The sequence below is a fragment of the Rattus norvegicus genome, chromosome 17 (genome assembly GCF_021556685.1).
Source record: "Rattus norvegicus strain SHRSP/BbbUtx chromosome 17, alternate assembly SHRSP_T2T, whole genome shotgun sequence".
Classification (NCBI taxonomy): domain Eukaryota; kingdom Metazoa; phylum Chordata; class Mammalia; order Rodentia; family Muridae; genus Rattus; species Rattus norvegicus.
Window position 1 is genome coordinate 23,609,147 of NC_141550.1, and position 13,718 is coordinate 23,622,864.

Below are 13,718 nucleotides of genomic sequence, written 5' to 3' on the forward strand. Positions count from 1 at the left end.
AGCTTATTCTGCAGTATTTGACGCATGATCTATTCAGTTTTAAGGTGTCCAGCATTTGTGTGTTAGTTCCTGTCTTGATTCGCATATCATTGGAAATCTAGTTCTTAAGCCGTAGTCACATAGAGTTTGTTCGCGGTGGTGAAGTGTTGCTTCTTTGTGCCAGTGGAACAAAGGGATGTAGCTTGTCAGTTTCAATCTATTTCCTAACAAGATCTAAGTTACCTTACATTGTGAAAGCCAACAAAAAAAAAAAAATCTAGAAAGTCCCTTTTAGTTTCAAGTGGACAATTTATATAATGAAAAATGTTTCAAGAATAAATAAACACTATTAGTCATTTAAAAAAAAATACAGCGACCAAAAAAGATTGACAGAATAATAGATTAGCCAGGTGTTCCCTGAATCCGGTCTTCGCGGGGGCGAGGCTTACGATGGTGGGCGTGGTGCGTCAGCTCGACCCCGCCCTCGGTGGGCGTGGCGTGAGCGGGTTAGGCGCGCGGGCTGGCGCGCCCTGGCCGTTTCCTAGGATACGAAACACACAAGGCGCTGGAGCTTCACAAGGGAGCGATCGAGGTAAGCTGCCCGCGCCGGCGGGTAATCCCGAGTAGGCTGCGGGACCCAGCCCGACCTAAGCTTCGAAGCCGCCGGGCATGTGGCCTCGGTGCCCAGACCAGCCAGGGCTACTCTCCGCTGGGAGGCGGGACCTGGACGCCGGTATGGGCCGGCGAGCGAGCGGGAGGAGGGTCCCAGGGCGGAGCGGCGGGCCTGGGGTGGGAGACCTGAGAAAGGGCCTGGCTCTTCCGCTAACTAAATTCCCCAGGTTCTCGCAGGCTCCCTGGAGCTCCGAGGGCTCCCAGGGGTCCCCCAGGTCTCCCCCAGAGTCTCTCAGGCTCCCTAGGGCTCTCTCTAAGACTTGGTGCTGTCCTCCAGCCCCTCTTCAGAGAGACCCCTAGCCTGAGCCTGGTGCCCTGGATCCCCTACACGTCCTCAGGGTGCTCGGGGTGCATTGAAACTACTTTTAGGAGTGAAGCGCGAGACTGGATAGGGGGTGGTACGGGGAAGCACAACTAGTTTCCGATCTTATAAAGTGGAAATGAAAGGAGAAGGAGAAGGTCCGACTCCAGCCCTCCTTGGTGCATTCCAGGTTGCATGCAGGTGAACACTGAGTCAGGGCACAGAAGGGCTGCCTCGCTGCCCTCTTCAGTCCCGGAAGATTCACCCTCCAGGGTCAGAATCCCCTGTTCCCAACCCCCATTACATCTGCTCCTGCAGACTTAACTCCCAAGGATCAGAGGGCTCCAGACAAAGACTGGCTCTTTACTGCCAGATTGGGCCTTTAATGTAGGCACAGCTATGGAGCTCAGGAAAAGGGATTTATGTCACTATGCAATGTCATCCGTTGTCACTATGTCATTTGTTGTAATGGTAAAGGATTCTAACAGAGGTCACTTGTTTTACCAATGGAGTAGAAGTAGTAGCAGGAGGAGAAGTTACTTCCAACCTATGGGCAGTGACAGGGGAGGGATACTCGTCCCCTCTCCTCAGAGCTGGCCTTGGGCAGCCTGTTCTTAGATCTCTCCGTGCTGTAGGTCTATTATTAATTTGTAAACAATTTGCGAATGCTCGCACAGAGCTAACTTTGTGGATCTACAATCTGAGGCAGAATCTTTTCCTGCCTGGTGTGGCGGCGCTGTCTGTCCTAACACTTAGATGGTAAAGACAGGAAGACCAAGAATTCAAAAGTATCATGAGTGACTAACCTAGTCTGGGCTTCATGAGATCCAGTCTGGAGAGGGGCAAGGGAAGGAGGTAGGGACGAATCTTTCTTTTCCCCTTACAATAATCTTTTGATTTCTGTAGGTGTGCCTGTCTCTTGACTAAGGTGGAATCTTTGGTTTGTTTTTCCTTTTCTTTTTTTTTTTTTTAAGCTGATTCAGCAATTCCTCAATGCCACAATTTTGTTTACAAAGTTAATGACAGCCTAGAAATATTCCAATGATGTGTTCTTCTCAGAACTCTCCAGACCTTACCTCTGCTGGGGGGGCTGACAGGCACATATTCCCCTCCATCTGCCCTCCACGACAATCCTTCTTAATCCTATTTAAATCTCTTATTAGCTAGTTGAGGTTTTACGGTAACCGTGCATCTAAGCAGTGATGGTGCAGTTTGATCAAAGTAAATACGAGAGAATGAATATTTATTAAGGTTCTATGGTTGAGAGTCTAAATGATTGCCCTTTTTAAGGTCAGCGTAGAATATTTGTTTAAGCGGCATGAAAGTCAGTGAGTGTTACGGCTGAACCGTCGTAAAGTCCGAGTCCTTACCAGGTGTGTTACACCAATGGTTTACAGCACTGTTACTGTCTGTGAGACAGAAAGCCGTGGGTGGTGCTTGTGCTTTTCTTAGGGTAGATGCACTGCTTTTTGAGCTGTAATCAGTTCGGGGGCTTGCCATGCGGCAAGAGTCGTTATTGAGTGCAATCAGTGAATACTGATTTCTACCTTCAGGAATGGGAAGGTGTTTGCCCCACACCACACAAATGTGAGGACCTGAGTTCAATCTACAGAACAACCAACCAACCAACCAACCAACCAACCAAAAGCAGGGAGTCATGGTGGCACGCCCTTTTGCAGTTTCAAAGGCAAAAGCAGATGAAGCTTCGTGGTCATCTAGCCTAGCCTGATCGGCAAGCCCTCAACAAGTGAGAGGCCCTGTCACAAAACAGCAAAGCGACCACATCCTGAAGGACACCAGAGGTTGATCTCTAGTCTGCGGGCACGCACACATGCATGCTTGCACTCACGCATGCACGCACGCTACCTTCACAGCCATGCCGCCTCTCGTTGACTCATTGTCCCTATGTCTTCAGAGGATGCAAGGGACAGGAAGTACCTTCCGACCTGAAAATTGTTTACTTTATAGTTACTGTGACTCAGGTGAAGCCCTTCTAAAGTATTTGACAGGAGGCATAGGACACAAGGGTGATTTACCTAAGGAGGAGGCAAGGTGTCAAACTGACCGCTTCTCACCGATCTGACCTTTTAAATATCCACTGACATCTGCACCATCTCACCTCATCCCAAACACACCACTGAGACGTGGCTGTGATCCCTACTGGCCAACCCTTAGATGTAAGTCCAGCCTCTTCCACCAGTGCCCTCAAAATAGAATTTTCATTCCCGTCGTTTATTTGGAGGTTGGTTAGTTTGGCTTAAGAGACTAAGTTTGCAGAACAGCTTCTTCAAAAATGGTTCAGCTTCCAGAGGAGAGAGCCATCGTTGGGTGGGTGGTCTGCTGACTGTGAACGCCGGGCACAAGTAGGCAGGGTGGTCCTCCACTTGGAGGTGGTGGCGCCGGTGGTTGATGGTCTGAATGGTGATCAGAAGATGGCAGACATTTCTGAAGTGGGCGCTAAGTGGGTTTTGCTACTTATTCTGGCACAATCTTACCTTCTGCTTCTCCCTCGTGGGTACTGCTGTCCTAAGCCCACCCTCTCCCCTATGTCTTTGTTTGTGAGCACTCTCTTTTCTGGTCCCTTCCAAAGCAGTGTGTCCCTCCTCAGGACCACCTCCATGACTCTTTGACCTAATGCTCCCGATGCTTTGTGTTCCGTTAGCCATTATCAGGAAAGTAATTGAGTAAAAGGATGTCTATCCCACCATTCTATCCGTGTGTACGCTGTGTGTGCAGAGGCCAGAGGAGACCAGGTGTCCTGCTTCCCCACTGTCCCCATAAGACAGGTCTCTCCCCTGAATCTGGACTAGGCCAGAAGTCCGTGTGCACCAGGGGTCCTCCTGTCTGTTTCCCAATGCCAGGGGGTTACAGGCATGTGTGACCACACCAAGGTTTTCCTGTGGGTGCTGGGTATCCACACTCAGATCCTCATGCTTTCAAAACGCTGCCTGTTAATCATAGAGCCAACACCAGTGCCCATACCAGTGTAGTTCAGAAGTGCATCTGTAAAACTTTAATTTTGAAGATTGATTTATTTGTATCTTCTGTGTATGAGTGGTGTGCTTGCCCATATGCCTGTGTGTTGTATGCCACATGTAACTGGGGTGTGAACTGATACGTGGGTGCTGGGAATTAAGCCTGGGTCCTCTGTAAGAACAAGTGTTCTTAACCACTGAGCATCTCTCCAGCCCTGGAATTACATTATTTTTATGGCAATGCTTCCCTGTGGATGTTTTTTGGCTAAACCTTCCAGGTTCTAGTGTCTAAAACTTTGTTTCTCTTCACTGCTTCCAGGAACTTTTTAGTATCTTTCCAGAAATCAGGATGATCCAGGTGCAACTCTAAGTTTCAAGGTAGCGTGTGGCTGGCACCATAGGTCCCTGTCACTGCCAACCATAGGCCCTTGTCCATTGCCTGCCACAGGCCCCTATCCACTGACAGTCTCAGGTCTCTGTCCACTGACAGTCTCAGGTCTCTGTCCACTGACAGCCCAGCAGGCCCCTGTCCACTGACAGCTCAGGCCTCCGTCCACTGACAGCCCAGACCTCTGTCTACTGAAAGCCCAGGTCTCTGTCCACTGACAGCCCAAGTCTCTGTCCACGGACAGTCAAGACCTCTATCCATTGACATCCAAGGCATATGTCTACTGACAGCCTCGGGCCCCTGTCCACTGACAGCCTCAGGCCCCTGTCCACTGACAGCCTCAGGCCCCTGTCCACTGACAGTCTTAGGCTCCTGTCCACTGACAGCCTCAGGCTCCTGTCCACTGACAGACACAGGTTCCTGTCCACTGACAGCCTCAGGCCCCTGTCCACTGACAGCCTCAGGCCCCTGTCCACTGATAGCCCAGGCCTCTGTCCACTGACAGCCCAGGCCCCTGTCCACTGACGGTTCTTATGCTGATGTATCTAGGAGTCTTATGGTTGAGCTACGGAGGCTGTGTAGCTTTGGAACAAAGGGGTTGGTCCTTTTTGAAGTGCAGCAACTTTAAAGCCAAAAAAAAAAAAATGGAGGTTATAAGTTAGGTATCATACTCAGAAAACAAAGACTTTCAAGCCTCACTTGAATATCAGGTCGACTTTGTCCTTGATTCTCCTTGATCATAAACAGTTCATTAACTCCCCGTGGGTTTGTTTTACATTCTTATTAACAGCTGGAGTGCTGTGATAAAACCCTCTGCCTAAATAAATGTTACTTAACCAGAAAGGATTGATAGACCTCTTAAGAACTGATTTCCCCAGAAGACAGGCATGTTCTCCTGAGGGGGGTGAGGGGATGGAGAGTCGGGATGGGGGCTGAGGGATGGGGGTGGGGGATGGGGGAAGACAGGGCAGCAATCAGAAGTGCTGTGATCGGCTGCAAAAGTAACTGGAGTACAATCAAATGTGTCTTAGTCTGTGTGCCCCTAAATCATAGCACATGGTCCAAAACAGAACAAGTACCACAAAACACCTTTCAGAGTTGTGTTTGTTCGTGTGGGAAAGGGGGGAAAAAACATTTCAGTTAAGAAACATTAGGGTTAGAGAGATGGCTTGTCAGTTAAGAGCCCTGGCTGCTTTTCCAAAGATCTTGAGTTCAAATCCTAGCACCCACATGTGGGCTTGGAGAGTCTATAACTGTAGTCCCATAGTATGCCATGCCTTCTTCTGGTGTGCAGACGTACATGCAGACAAAACACCCACATACATTAGTATACATCAAACACAAATCTTTTTTAAATCTATACTTTAGATGTAGTTTCTACAGTAATTTTTCTACATTGATACCGTGATATTTTGATTGGTATCTTTGTATAACATAAAGATCGTTTAGGAAAACTGTCTCTTCTTTTTCTCAGGCAAACCAAAAGTCACTTGTTGTCCTTAGAACCTTCCACCTAGACATAAGCTGAGGAAGACAAAGAAACCCTAAATATAAATGGCATCTTACAAATGCAAAGTCTCACTACGGAGTTTCATAGCCTAACTGTTTCTGTGTATCTTTGAAGAAAATATTTCCTATCTGAAAAATGTTAAATCCATAGACACTCCCCATGATCTAAAAACCTCACAGCATTCCAGATAAACCCTGAAAACAAGGAACCACGTGACTTTGCCGTGGCGTGTGCGCTCGTCAACGGTGAGAGGGCTCAGAAAGCCTGCTTTCCAAATCCATGGGGACTTTGACAGCTAGCACACATCCTTGTTGGCCTCTCTGTGTGTTACCTCAGAGTGAAAAGTGCTACAGCAGGAGGGAAGTCACCCTGGAAGGAAGGACTGACCTGTAAGGGACATTTTAAGTAAGCTGTCTTCTAAGGGTGATATTTGAAGACTCAGCATAGAGTCTCCAGCTCAGTGAGAGATTTCTGAAAGCCAAGAGCGGTCAGAGACACGTGTTGAAAGACGGTCTCTTGAAATGCAGAATAAAAGCAGAACAATGGCGGGAACCAGCGAGCATCCTTGCTACAGAGAGCATGGTTAGGCTGCGCCTTGTTTTGTCCAAACGTAATTATAAAATCAAGACCTACCGAGGCCTAAGGGACCACCAGAACCATTCCGGGGCAACCCTATCTGGAAAAATGAAATTTTTAAAATAGGGTTCTGTGGATTCATTTGTAGCAGGAATGACAGGAGCCCTCGCCCTCTCTGTCTGCTCTGTTCTTTATACTTCCCATATAAGTATATATATAAAGTATACTTCCTTTATACTTCTGCATATTTGTCTGCAGGTACATGGGGATGCTACTCGAAGGCATCGGTGACATAGATGTGACTGCCATATTGCTTTTTAAAAATACAGAAATGTTTGCATCCCATACTCTGGCAAGTTTCACATACATGTTGACGAATTTTTGCTAGATCTTTGTCTGCCAATACTGTTCTCATCTGACTGCTTAATAAATTGAGCATCCAATCCAGAAATAGGAAGTCCGTCATGTTACAGAACCTAACATCTTTGTGTTAGGCTGTAATCCCAAAAGTAGAAAACCTCACGTACAGTCCCCCACAGATCTGAGAGTGGTTACTTCATGGACAACCTCAAACTGGAGACTTGAAAGCTCTGTAGCCACTTGACCAATAAATGCAGTAAGGGACCATACCCTGGACTCTGTACTGAAAGGGGTTGTGGTGGGGCGGGGGTGGGGTGGGGCATACTGCAGTTCCTGACTGAATGAGCAGATACCAATAGTGATTGATCCTGGGTTATTTGTTGCTCAGTGTTACTCTAGTGACAAATGATGCAACCTCAAAGCCTGTTTCACTCTCCCGTCCCTGACTGGCTGCACTTGGCCTAGCACTGTCCCCGTTCATCTTCTTCACCCAGGACCCAGGCTGAACAGCAGCCTGCTGGGACAGCCTCATCCCTGACCCCAAGGCTTTTCTTCATAGTTTATTGGCCAGAACAAGTCACATGCCCAAGTGGGGCCAGGACTGAGCCGCATGGGGGGTGGCCAGTCAGGGGAGGGCTGTCAGATTCTGTAGAGGAAGGGCAAACTAGACTCTGCTGCTCTGTGCTAGTTCTGTTTCTTGGCTAAGCTATACCAGTTTCACGATTAGCAATCATTTAGAGGAAAGCACTTGGCATCCATGAAGGACAGAATGACTTGCAGGAACCTTACAGGTTTATTTCTGCGGCTTGAATACCTGGAAGATGGAAAGCCTCAAATAACTGAGTTCCTTTCCTTTCCAGAAAGTTTCCTGGGGTTTCTGTTGTGAAAGAAGTGAGCAGGGGTTTCTGACCACCTCGCTGTCTCTGGTGAGGGGGTGTGGGAGCATCAGGGCGCTGCCGCAGGATGACTCGGGTCATTTATTTGCCATACCCACATCATCTTAATGCCAGCACTGTCATCGTCGTTAGGACAAAGAGTAATTGATTGTGGTCTTGAAGAAATTGTGAGAAAAGCAGTCTTTCGGCCAAGCTTTTTGTTTTACTTGTTTTGCTCTACTCCCCGTTGCAAGAGAATATGTGTCTGTCAGAGACCAGTGACCTTTCTTTCCTTTATTCGTTCTCCTTTTTGCTATAATAATTACAAAGCTGATCTGTTAGTGGGAAAAGTTCACTTTTTGAAAATACATATTCAGGACTGAGGTATAGATCAATTGTACAGGGCCTAGCACACGCCAGGCCCTGCGTTCAGTGACCTGTACCACAAGTAAATCGTTTTATTATGTGTACGTGTGTGTGTGTGTGTGTGTGTGTGTGTGTGTGTGTGTGAGAGAGAGAGAGAGAGAGAGAGAGAGAGAGAGAGAGAGAGAGAGAGAGGAGACGGAGGCGGGGCCTGACACCTGTGGGAATTATTTCTCTCCTTCCACTAACATGGGTCCCGGTCCCGGGTCCCGGCCGGGGATTGAACTCAGGTCATCAGACTTGGCAGCAATCATCTGTACCTACTAAGTCAGCTTTCAGGCCCACAATAAATAATTTTAAAGATATATATGTGTATGTATGTATGTATGTATGTATGTATATATATATACTCATAGTTTCATAGCATTTTAGAGCTAAACTGCCCTTCTTTTCATTACCTTGGTCCGTCAAAAGTTTTTTTTAAACCATTATGTAGGAATGTGGAAGCAGGTAGAGATTTGAGCCCGAGTCTGCTTTTTGGCTTGTTTGTCTGTTTGGAGACTGAGTCTCCTGTCTTCCAGACTGTCTTCAAACTTGCTGTATACGAGAGAAAAACCTTGAACTGCTGATCTTGTTTCCAATTCCCGGGAGCTGGGATTCCAGGTACCCATGTCAGCCAGTACCGGGGATCTAGCCCAGAGCTCTGAGCGCGTTAGGCAGGCTCTCCGCCACCTGGGCTGCAACTCCAGCCCCAATCCTCAATCCTCTAACTCAGACTTGATGAATTCCCAAATAAACGTGTGTCTGTGTGTGTCTGTGTGTGTGTGTGTGTGTGTGTGTGTGTGTGTCTGTGTGTGTCTGTCTGTGTCTGTCTGTGTCTGTCTGTGTCTGTGTCTGTGTGTCTGTGTGTGTGTCTGTGTCTGTGTGTGTGTGTGTCTGTGTCTGTGTGTGTGTGTGTCTGTGTCTGTGTGTGTCTGTGTCTGTGTCTGTGTGTGTGTGTGTGTCTGTGTGTCTGTGTGTGTCTGTGTGTGTGTCTGTGTGTGTGTCTGTGTGTGTGTCTGTGTGTGTGTGTGCGCGCGCACACACACGTGCACGCGCTATTGGTGGTTAGGGTCTAGGTTGGGTGTCTCCTGGTTCTTTGCTTCTTATCCAAAGAATTGAAAGTAAGAGCTCGCACAGACTTGCAAACAGCAAAATCACTTGGTTGAGAGCAAAGCGAGATTACAGATCAGAGAGGCGTCCACGTCAAGGTTGACACTGAGACGCCTGAGTGGAAGTGCTCAGGGCTCAAGAGGGGAGGAGCTGGTGACTAAGGGGCGACACTGGCATGGTCCTCAATTTTGACTGGTAGATTGGATCGTGTTTATTCTGTCTGTTGTGCCTGCTCCCCCCAGAATGTTTCTTATCTTAGTCACACGCATGCCCAAATGTGCGTGGGCTTTAGATGGTAAGCAGTGGATTCACCTTAATGCTCACAGTTAATGAGGACACAGCTTTGCGTCACTGTGCATGCACAGCACCTCAGGCCACATCAGCCCTTCTATTCTTTGCACATAATGTATGTTGGAAATATAGTTCAGTAGAATAGAAGGTGTTACATTTGATTTTTTTTTTAACAAGGGATGGAAAAATCTATACTGTTCTTCAGAGATGAGAGTACATGTGACCTGTTGCCAGTGGGGCTCAAGGGGTTTCGGATTCTGCTAGGTGCATTATTTAGAAAGGTACGAAAGAGTAAAGTGTACGTATGTGCAAGGGAAGGAACGGGGCTGCCAATGTGTTATTGTAAGAGAGGGTGGGTGTGCATAACCCAAACCCAAATAGAGCCCCAGGCCAACCTGTCTCTATGCTTGCCTGCCTCACGTGCCTGGACGTAAAAAGGGGTTGCGTTTCCTAGCTCTTTGTGTGAATGTATTCATAATTAGACTCAAATGTTTCTCGGTTCAGTGTAAAAGATAGTGGCATGTCATTTAAATGAAGTAAGAGGTTCCTCTGTGTTACTGCTCTCTCTGTGGCTTGTTTCAACTCCTCTTGCCTAATGTGGACAGTTGCAAGCCACTGGGGATTTTTTTTTTCTCTTTTTCTTTTTTCTTTTTTTCGGAGCTGGGGACCGAACCCAGGGCCTTGCGCTTGTTAGGCAAGCGCTCTACCACTGAGCTAAATCCCCAACCCCGCCACTGGGGATTTTTAAATAAATAATACAACTTAAGTTTAGCATGCTAACTGAAGTCATTCAAAACTTGCTTCAGAGAATGGGCGTGGTTTAGCGGTCTGATTTATTTTTCCCCTGGTTCCTTTGAAAGAACATGGACTCTCGCCAGGAGAAAGAGAACCCCACGAAGCATCAGTCCCACTTTGAACAGTCATGGGTAGATCGCCCAGTGCGGGGACAGGGAAGCATCGAGCTGCCTGTGGTCTGTTGTGTGTGAACTTTCTTCCACAGTGCACACATGCCCTCTAACAATGGCCTCTATCTCAGCTCTAATTTTTATGTGTCTAGGATGTCAGTAAATGTGTGGTGGGGACTCTGTACTGAAACCATTTTTGCTTCGGTTTTTCGCAGGGTGTCCTTAAGAATGGACTCAGTGTCTCTTTGCCAGATTCCTTATTGCTGTATCCCATGAGCCTACCTGACCTTGAGGAAGAGCCGTGTTTAATGATGACAAGCCTGTCTCCCGTGTAGTGACAAAAAGGAGGAGGACCACAAGGAAAGACGGATTTAGATTTCTACTCAGCAAGGAAGCGAGCTCTGTCAGCAACCTCTCTGGATTACCCTTCCCAAGATGAACCGATATACAACCATGAGGCAGCTGGGGGACGGCACGTACGGGAGTGTGCTTATGGGCAAGAGCAATGAGTCTGGGGAGCTGGTGGCAATCAAGAGGTGTGTGCGCCCCACTGTGCAGCCTGCGCAAAGCCTGGGTCTTTGTTTTCCTTTGCTTGAGAACCTGCCGCATCAGGGAGTGAGGGTCAGTCCAGACCACGAGGTGGTTTGACCGATGAGAAACACCGTTCTAGGAAAAAAATCAAATTTCCAAAGAGGAGTACACTTATGTGAAGGAAAGTCCGTCTTGCATTAGTAAACCAAGCAAGTCTGAGTGCCCTGCATTTTATGCCCGATACATTTGGGGTAAGACTGGAGAGAGTGAATATTTCGTAAGTTTAAACATGGGAACAGAATAGAACTTACTAATTCTTTAAAACAGCTGGCTTCAAGATAAGGTTGGACTTGTTAAATTGAATTCTGAAAGAGATATACCATTTTCCTGAGTATAAATGGAAGTAAATAGAATCAACTATTAATTATTACATGTTGGGTTTATTATATTTTTGCTACATAACAAAAATGCCCTGAAGTTTGATTGTTTAAAAAAAAATACCCTGAAGTTTGATCGTTTAAAATGAGGCTGGGATTTCTTAATCTACACTCTTTTTGTGGATGGGAATTAAGAAGTGACTACTGAGTGGTTCCAGCTTGAAGTCTTATGAGGTAGCCCAGAAATGGACCAGGGCTGAGGTTGTCAGAGGTTTGTCTCAGTTCGATTCGCTATTTCAGTCTGATATGGCTACTGGTAGCCTAGGTGGCTTAAACGGCCATTATTTCTGAAGACAATAGATCCAAGCTCAGAGCGGCAGCAGGGCCGGCCTCTGATGCATTCCTTGCTCTGTGGCCTGTAGCTGGTTGTCTGTGTGTCCATATGCTCTTCCTCTGTGTGTGTGTCTTGATGTGCGTGCGTGTGCGTGTGTGTGCGTGCGTGTGTGTGTGTGTGTGTGTGTGTGTGTGTGTGTGGTGCTCTTCTTCCCCGATACAGACATACAGGATTGGATCCTCTCTTAAAGATTGCACTGCCTGTTAATAATAGTCTCTCAGAGACTATCTCAGCTGACCACAGTGGTGCTCAGCAGACAAGAAGGAGAATCATGAGTTCAAAGCTAGGCTGGGGTACTTAGGAAAAACACTGTCTCAAAATAGAAACAACAGCAAAGAACTCAAACAAAATTAAATTATATTTCTAAATATGGTCACAATTTGAGGTATTAGTACTTTAGCCTAGGAATTTAGGGGTGAGGAAACACAGTTCTTCCCATAAAGGGCCATGTATTTTCCATTCCACAAAGTTTCACAGACTTGGTGGCTTAAATAACACCCAGTTTTATTCATCCATCCATCCATCCACCCACCCACCCATCCATCCATCCATCCATCCATCCATCCATCCATCCATCCATCCATGCCTGGTTGGCCTTGAACTCACTGTTTAGAACTTAACCTAATACGCCTGCCTCCTCCACCCCCCACTCACTTTTACTACAGAGTGTGCCATCACACCCAGCTTGAAATGACAAATTTATTTTCACAAATCTCTGGATCTAAGAGTCCCCAACCCCTCAGGCATTGGCAGCGGTGTATTCTTCTACAGGCCACGAGGAAGGGATTGCTCTGATCTCCCTGGCTTGCCAACCACTCTCTCCTCTCTGTGAGTCTCTGTCCAGTTCTCCCTGTTGTAAGGATGCCTGTCATGTCAGGGCCAGCCTAATACCTCACTTTAACTTGACTTCCTCAGATATTGTGACACAGACATGTAAAATTCCGGGTATTAGGACTTTAACGCATGAGCTGTGACTCAAACACAGTCTGACACGTAACTGTGTCAAGATTGTTTGCAGCAATCTCAGTCCCTCTCCACCGGGCTTCATCGGAGGGCAGCCTGAGCGTGCTCGTGACATTGCAGCTGCTTTCCCCAGGTTGGACCTGGAGACAGCCCACTAAAGAATGAAAATCTAGAAGATAAATGCTTTATTGGGTACTGTTAAATGTCCCTATCTGAAACAGCACATACATGATGGCCTTATTTTATAACAAATCTCCAACTGCCCATTATTGCCAAATAAGTACATAACATACACTAACATGAATGGAAGGTTATTAAATTGACTTAGGGAAATTTAGTGCCTACTCATTGGTTTTTAAGAAACATTTAGCAAACAGGAATGAAAAGAAACCCCCATAATGTGATGGGGTCCATATGATTTATCAGAATGGTGGGGAAGGCCAGAGGCAGAGCCCTGAAAGTCATTCTTCATGGCAAAGAACTGCTGCCATTCTTCCTGATTTGAGTCACTTTAGAGATCCCAACTGCTCAAGGAGACAGAGCAGAAGAACTGAGGCATGGGGATCAGAGGAACCAACATCTTATTACATGTAGAAACAACGGTCTGTACATGCATGTACATGTGGCCTGGAAGGAAAGACACAGTATTGTTCATGGCCATGGCTTTTAGAAATGTAGAAGATTAACAAGGGGGGCTGGGTGTTGTAGTGTCATGGGAGATTACCATCTTTTGATTTTAAGATGACAAAATATTGATTATCTCTTCTAGGGAGTAAAAACAGTGGTTGTTTTTACCTTTTAGCGTCGTACAATGACGATCGGTCTCGGGTGAGAGATCTAAGTAAAGGCTCAGGAGAGCCAAGACCTCACTGACTAGAAGAGTCAGATACACTGAGGGAAGAGGAAAAAAACATAATATAGAAATTAGGAATGCTTTTTGGCAAATAACACACTAAAAGCTTAACCAAAGTAACATATAGGGATTTATTTTCCCCCATAGTAAAAAGTCTTTGTGCACCTCTGCTGGCCATGTGTCTCAGCTGGCAGAGAGCTTGGTCAGCTACCCCAGGCCCTGAGTTCTGTCTCTGATATACAAAGTGGGTGAG

The 13,718-nt window shown here is 46.8% G+C and overlaps 1 protein-coding gene across 6 annotated transcripts in view; it reads left to right on the forward strand.

The window, feature by feature from the left end:
• Window positions 1–515: 515 nt before the first annotated feature.
• Mak (male germ cell-associated kinase) overlaps window positions 516–13,718 on the forward strand; it is a 47,825-nt gene continuing 34,622 nt past the window's right edge. For 3 of the 6 annotated variants that reach the window (XM_087589871.1, XM_087589873.1, XM_087589875.1), the window contains exons 1-2: window positions 516–712; window positions 10,563–10,883. In XM_087589871.1, coding sequence (XP_087445997.1) covers window positions 10,783–10,883 — 101 coding nt within the window. In that variant the 5' untranslated portion in view covers window positions 516–712; window positions 10,563–10,782. 6 annotated transcript variants of the gene reach the window in all.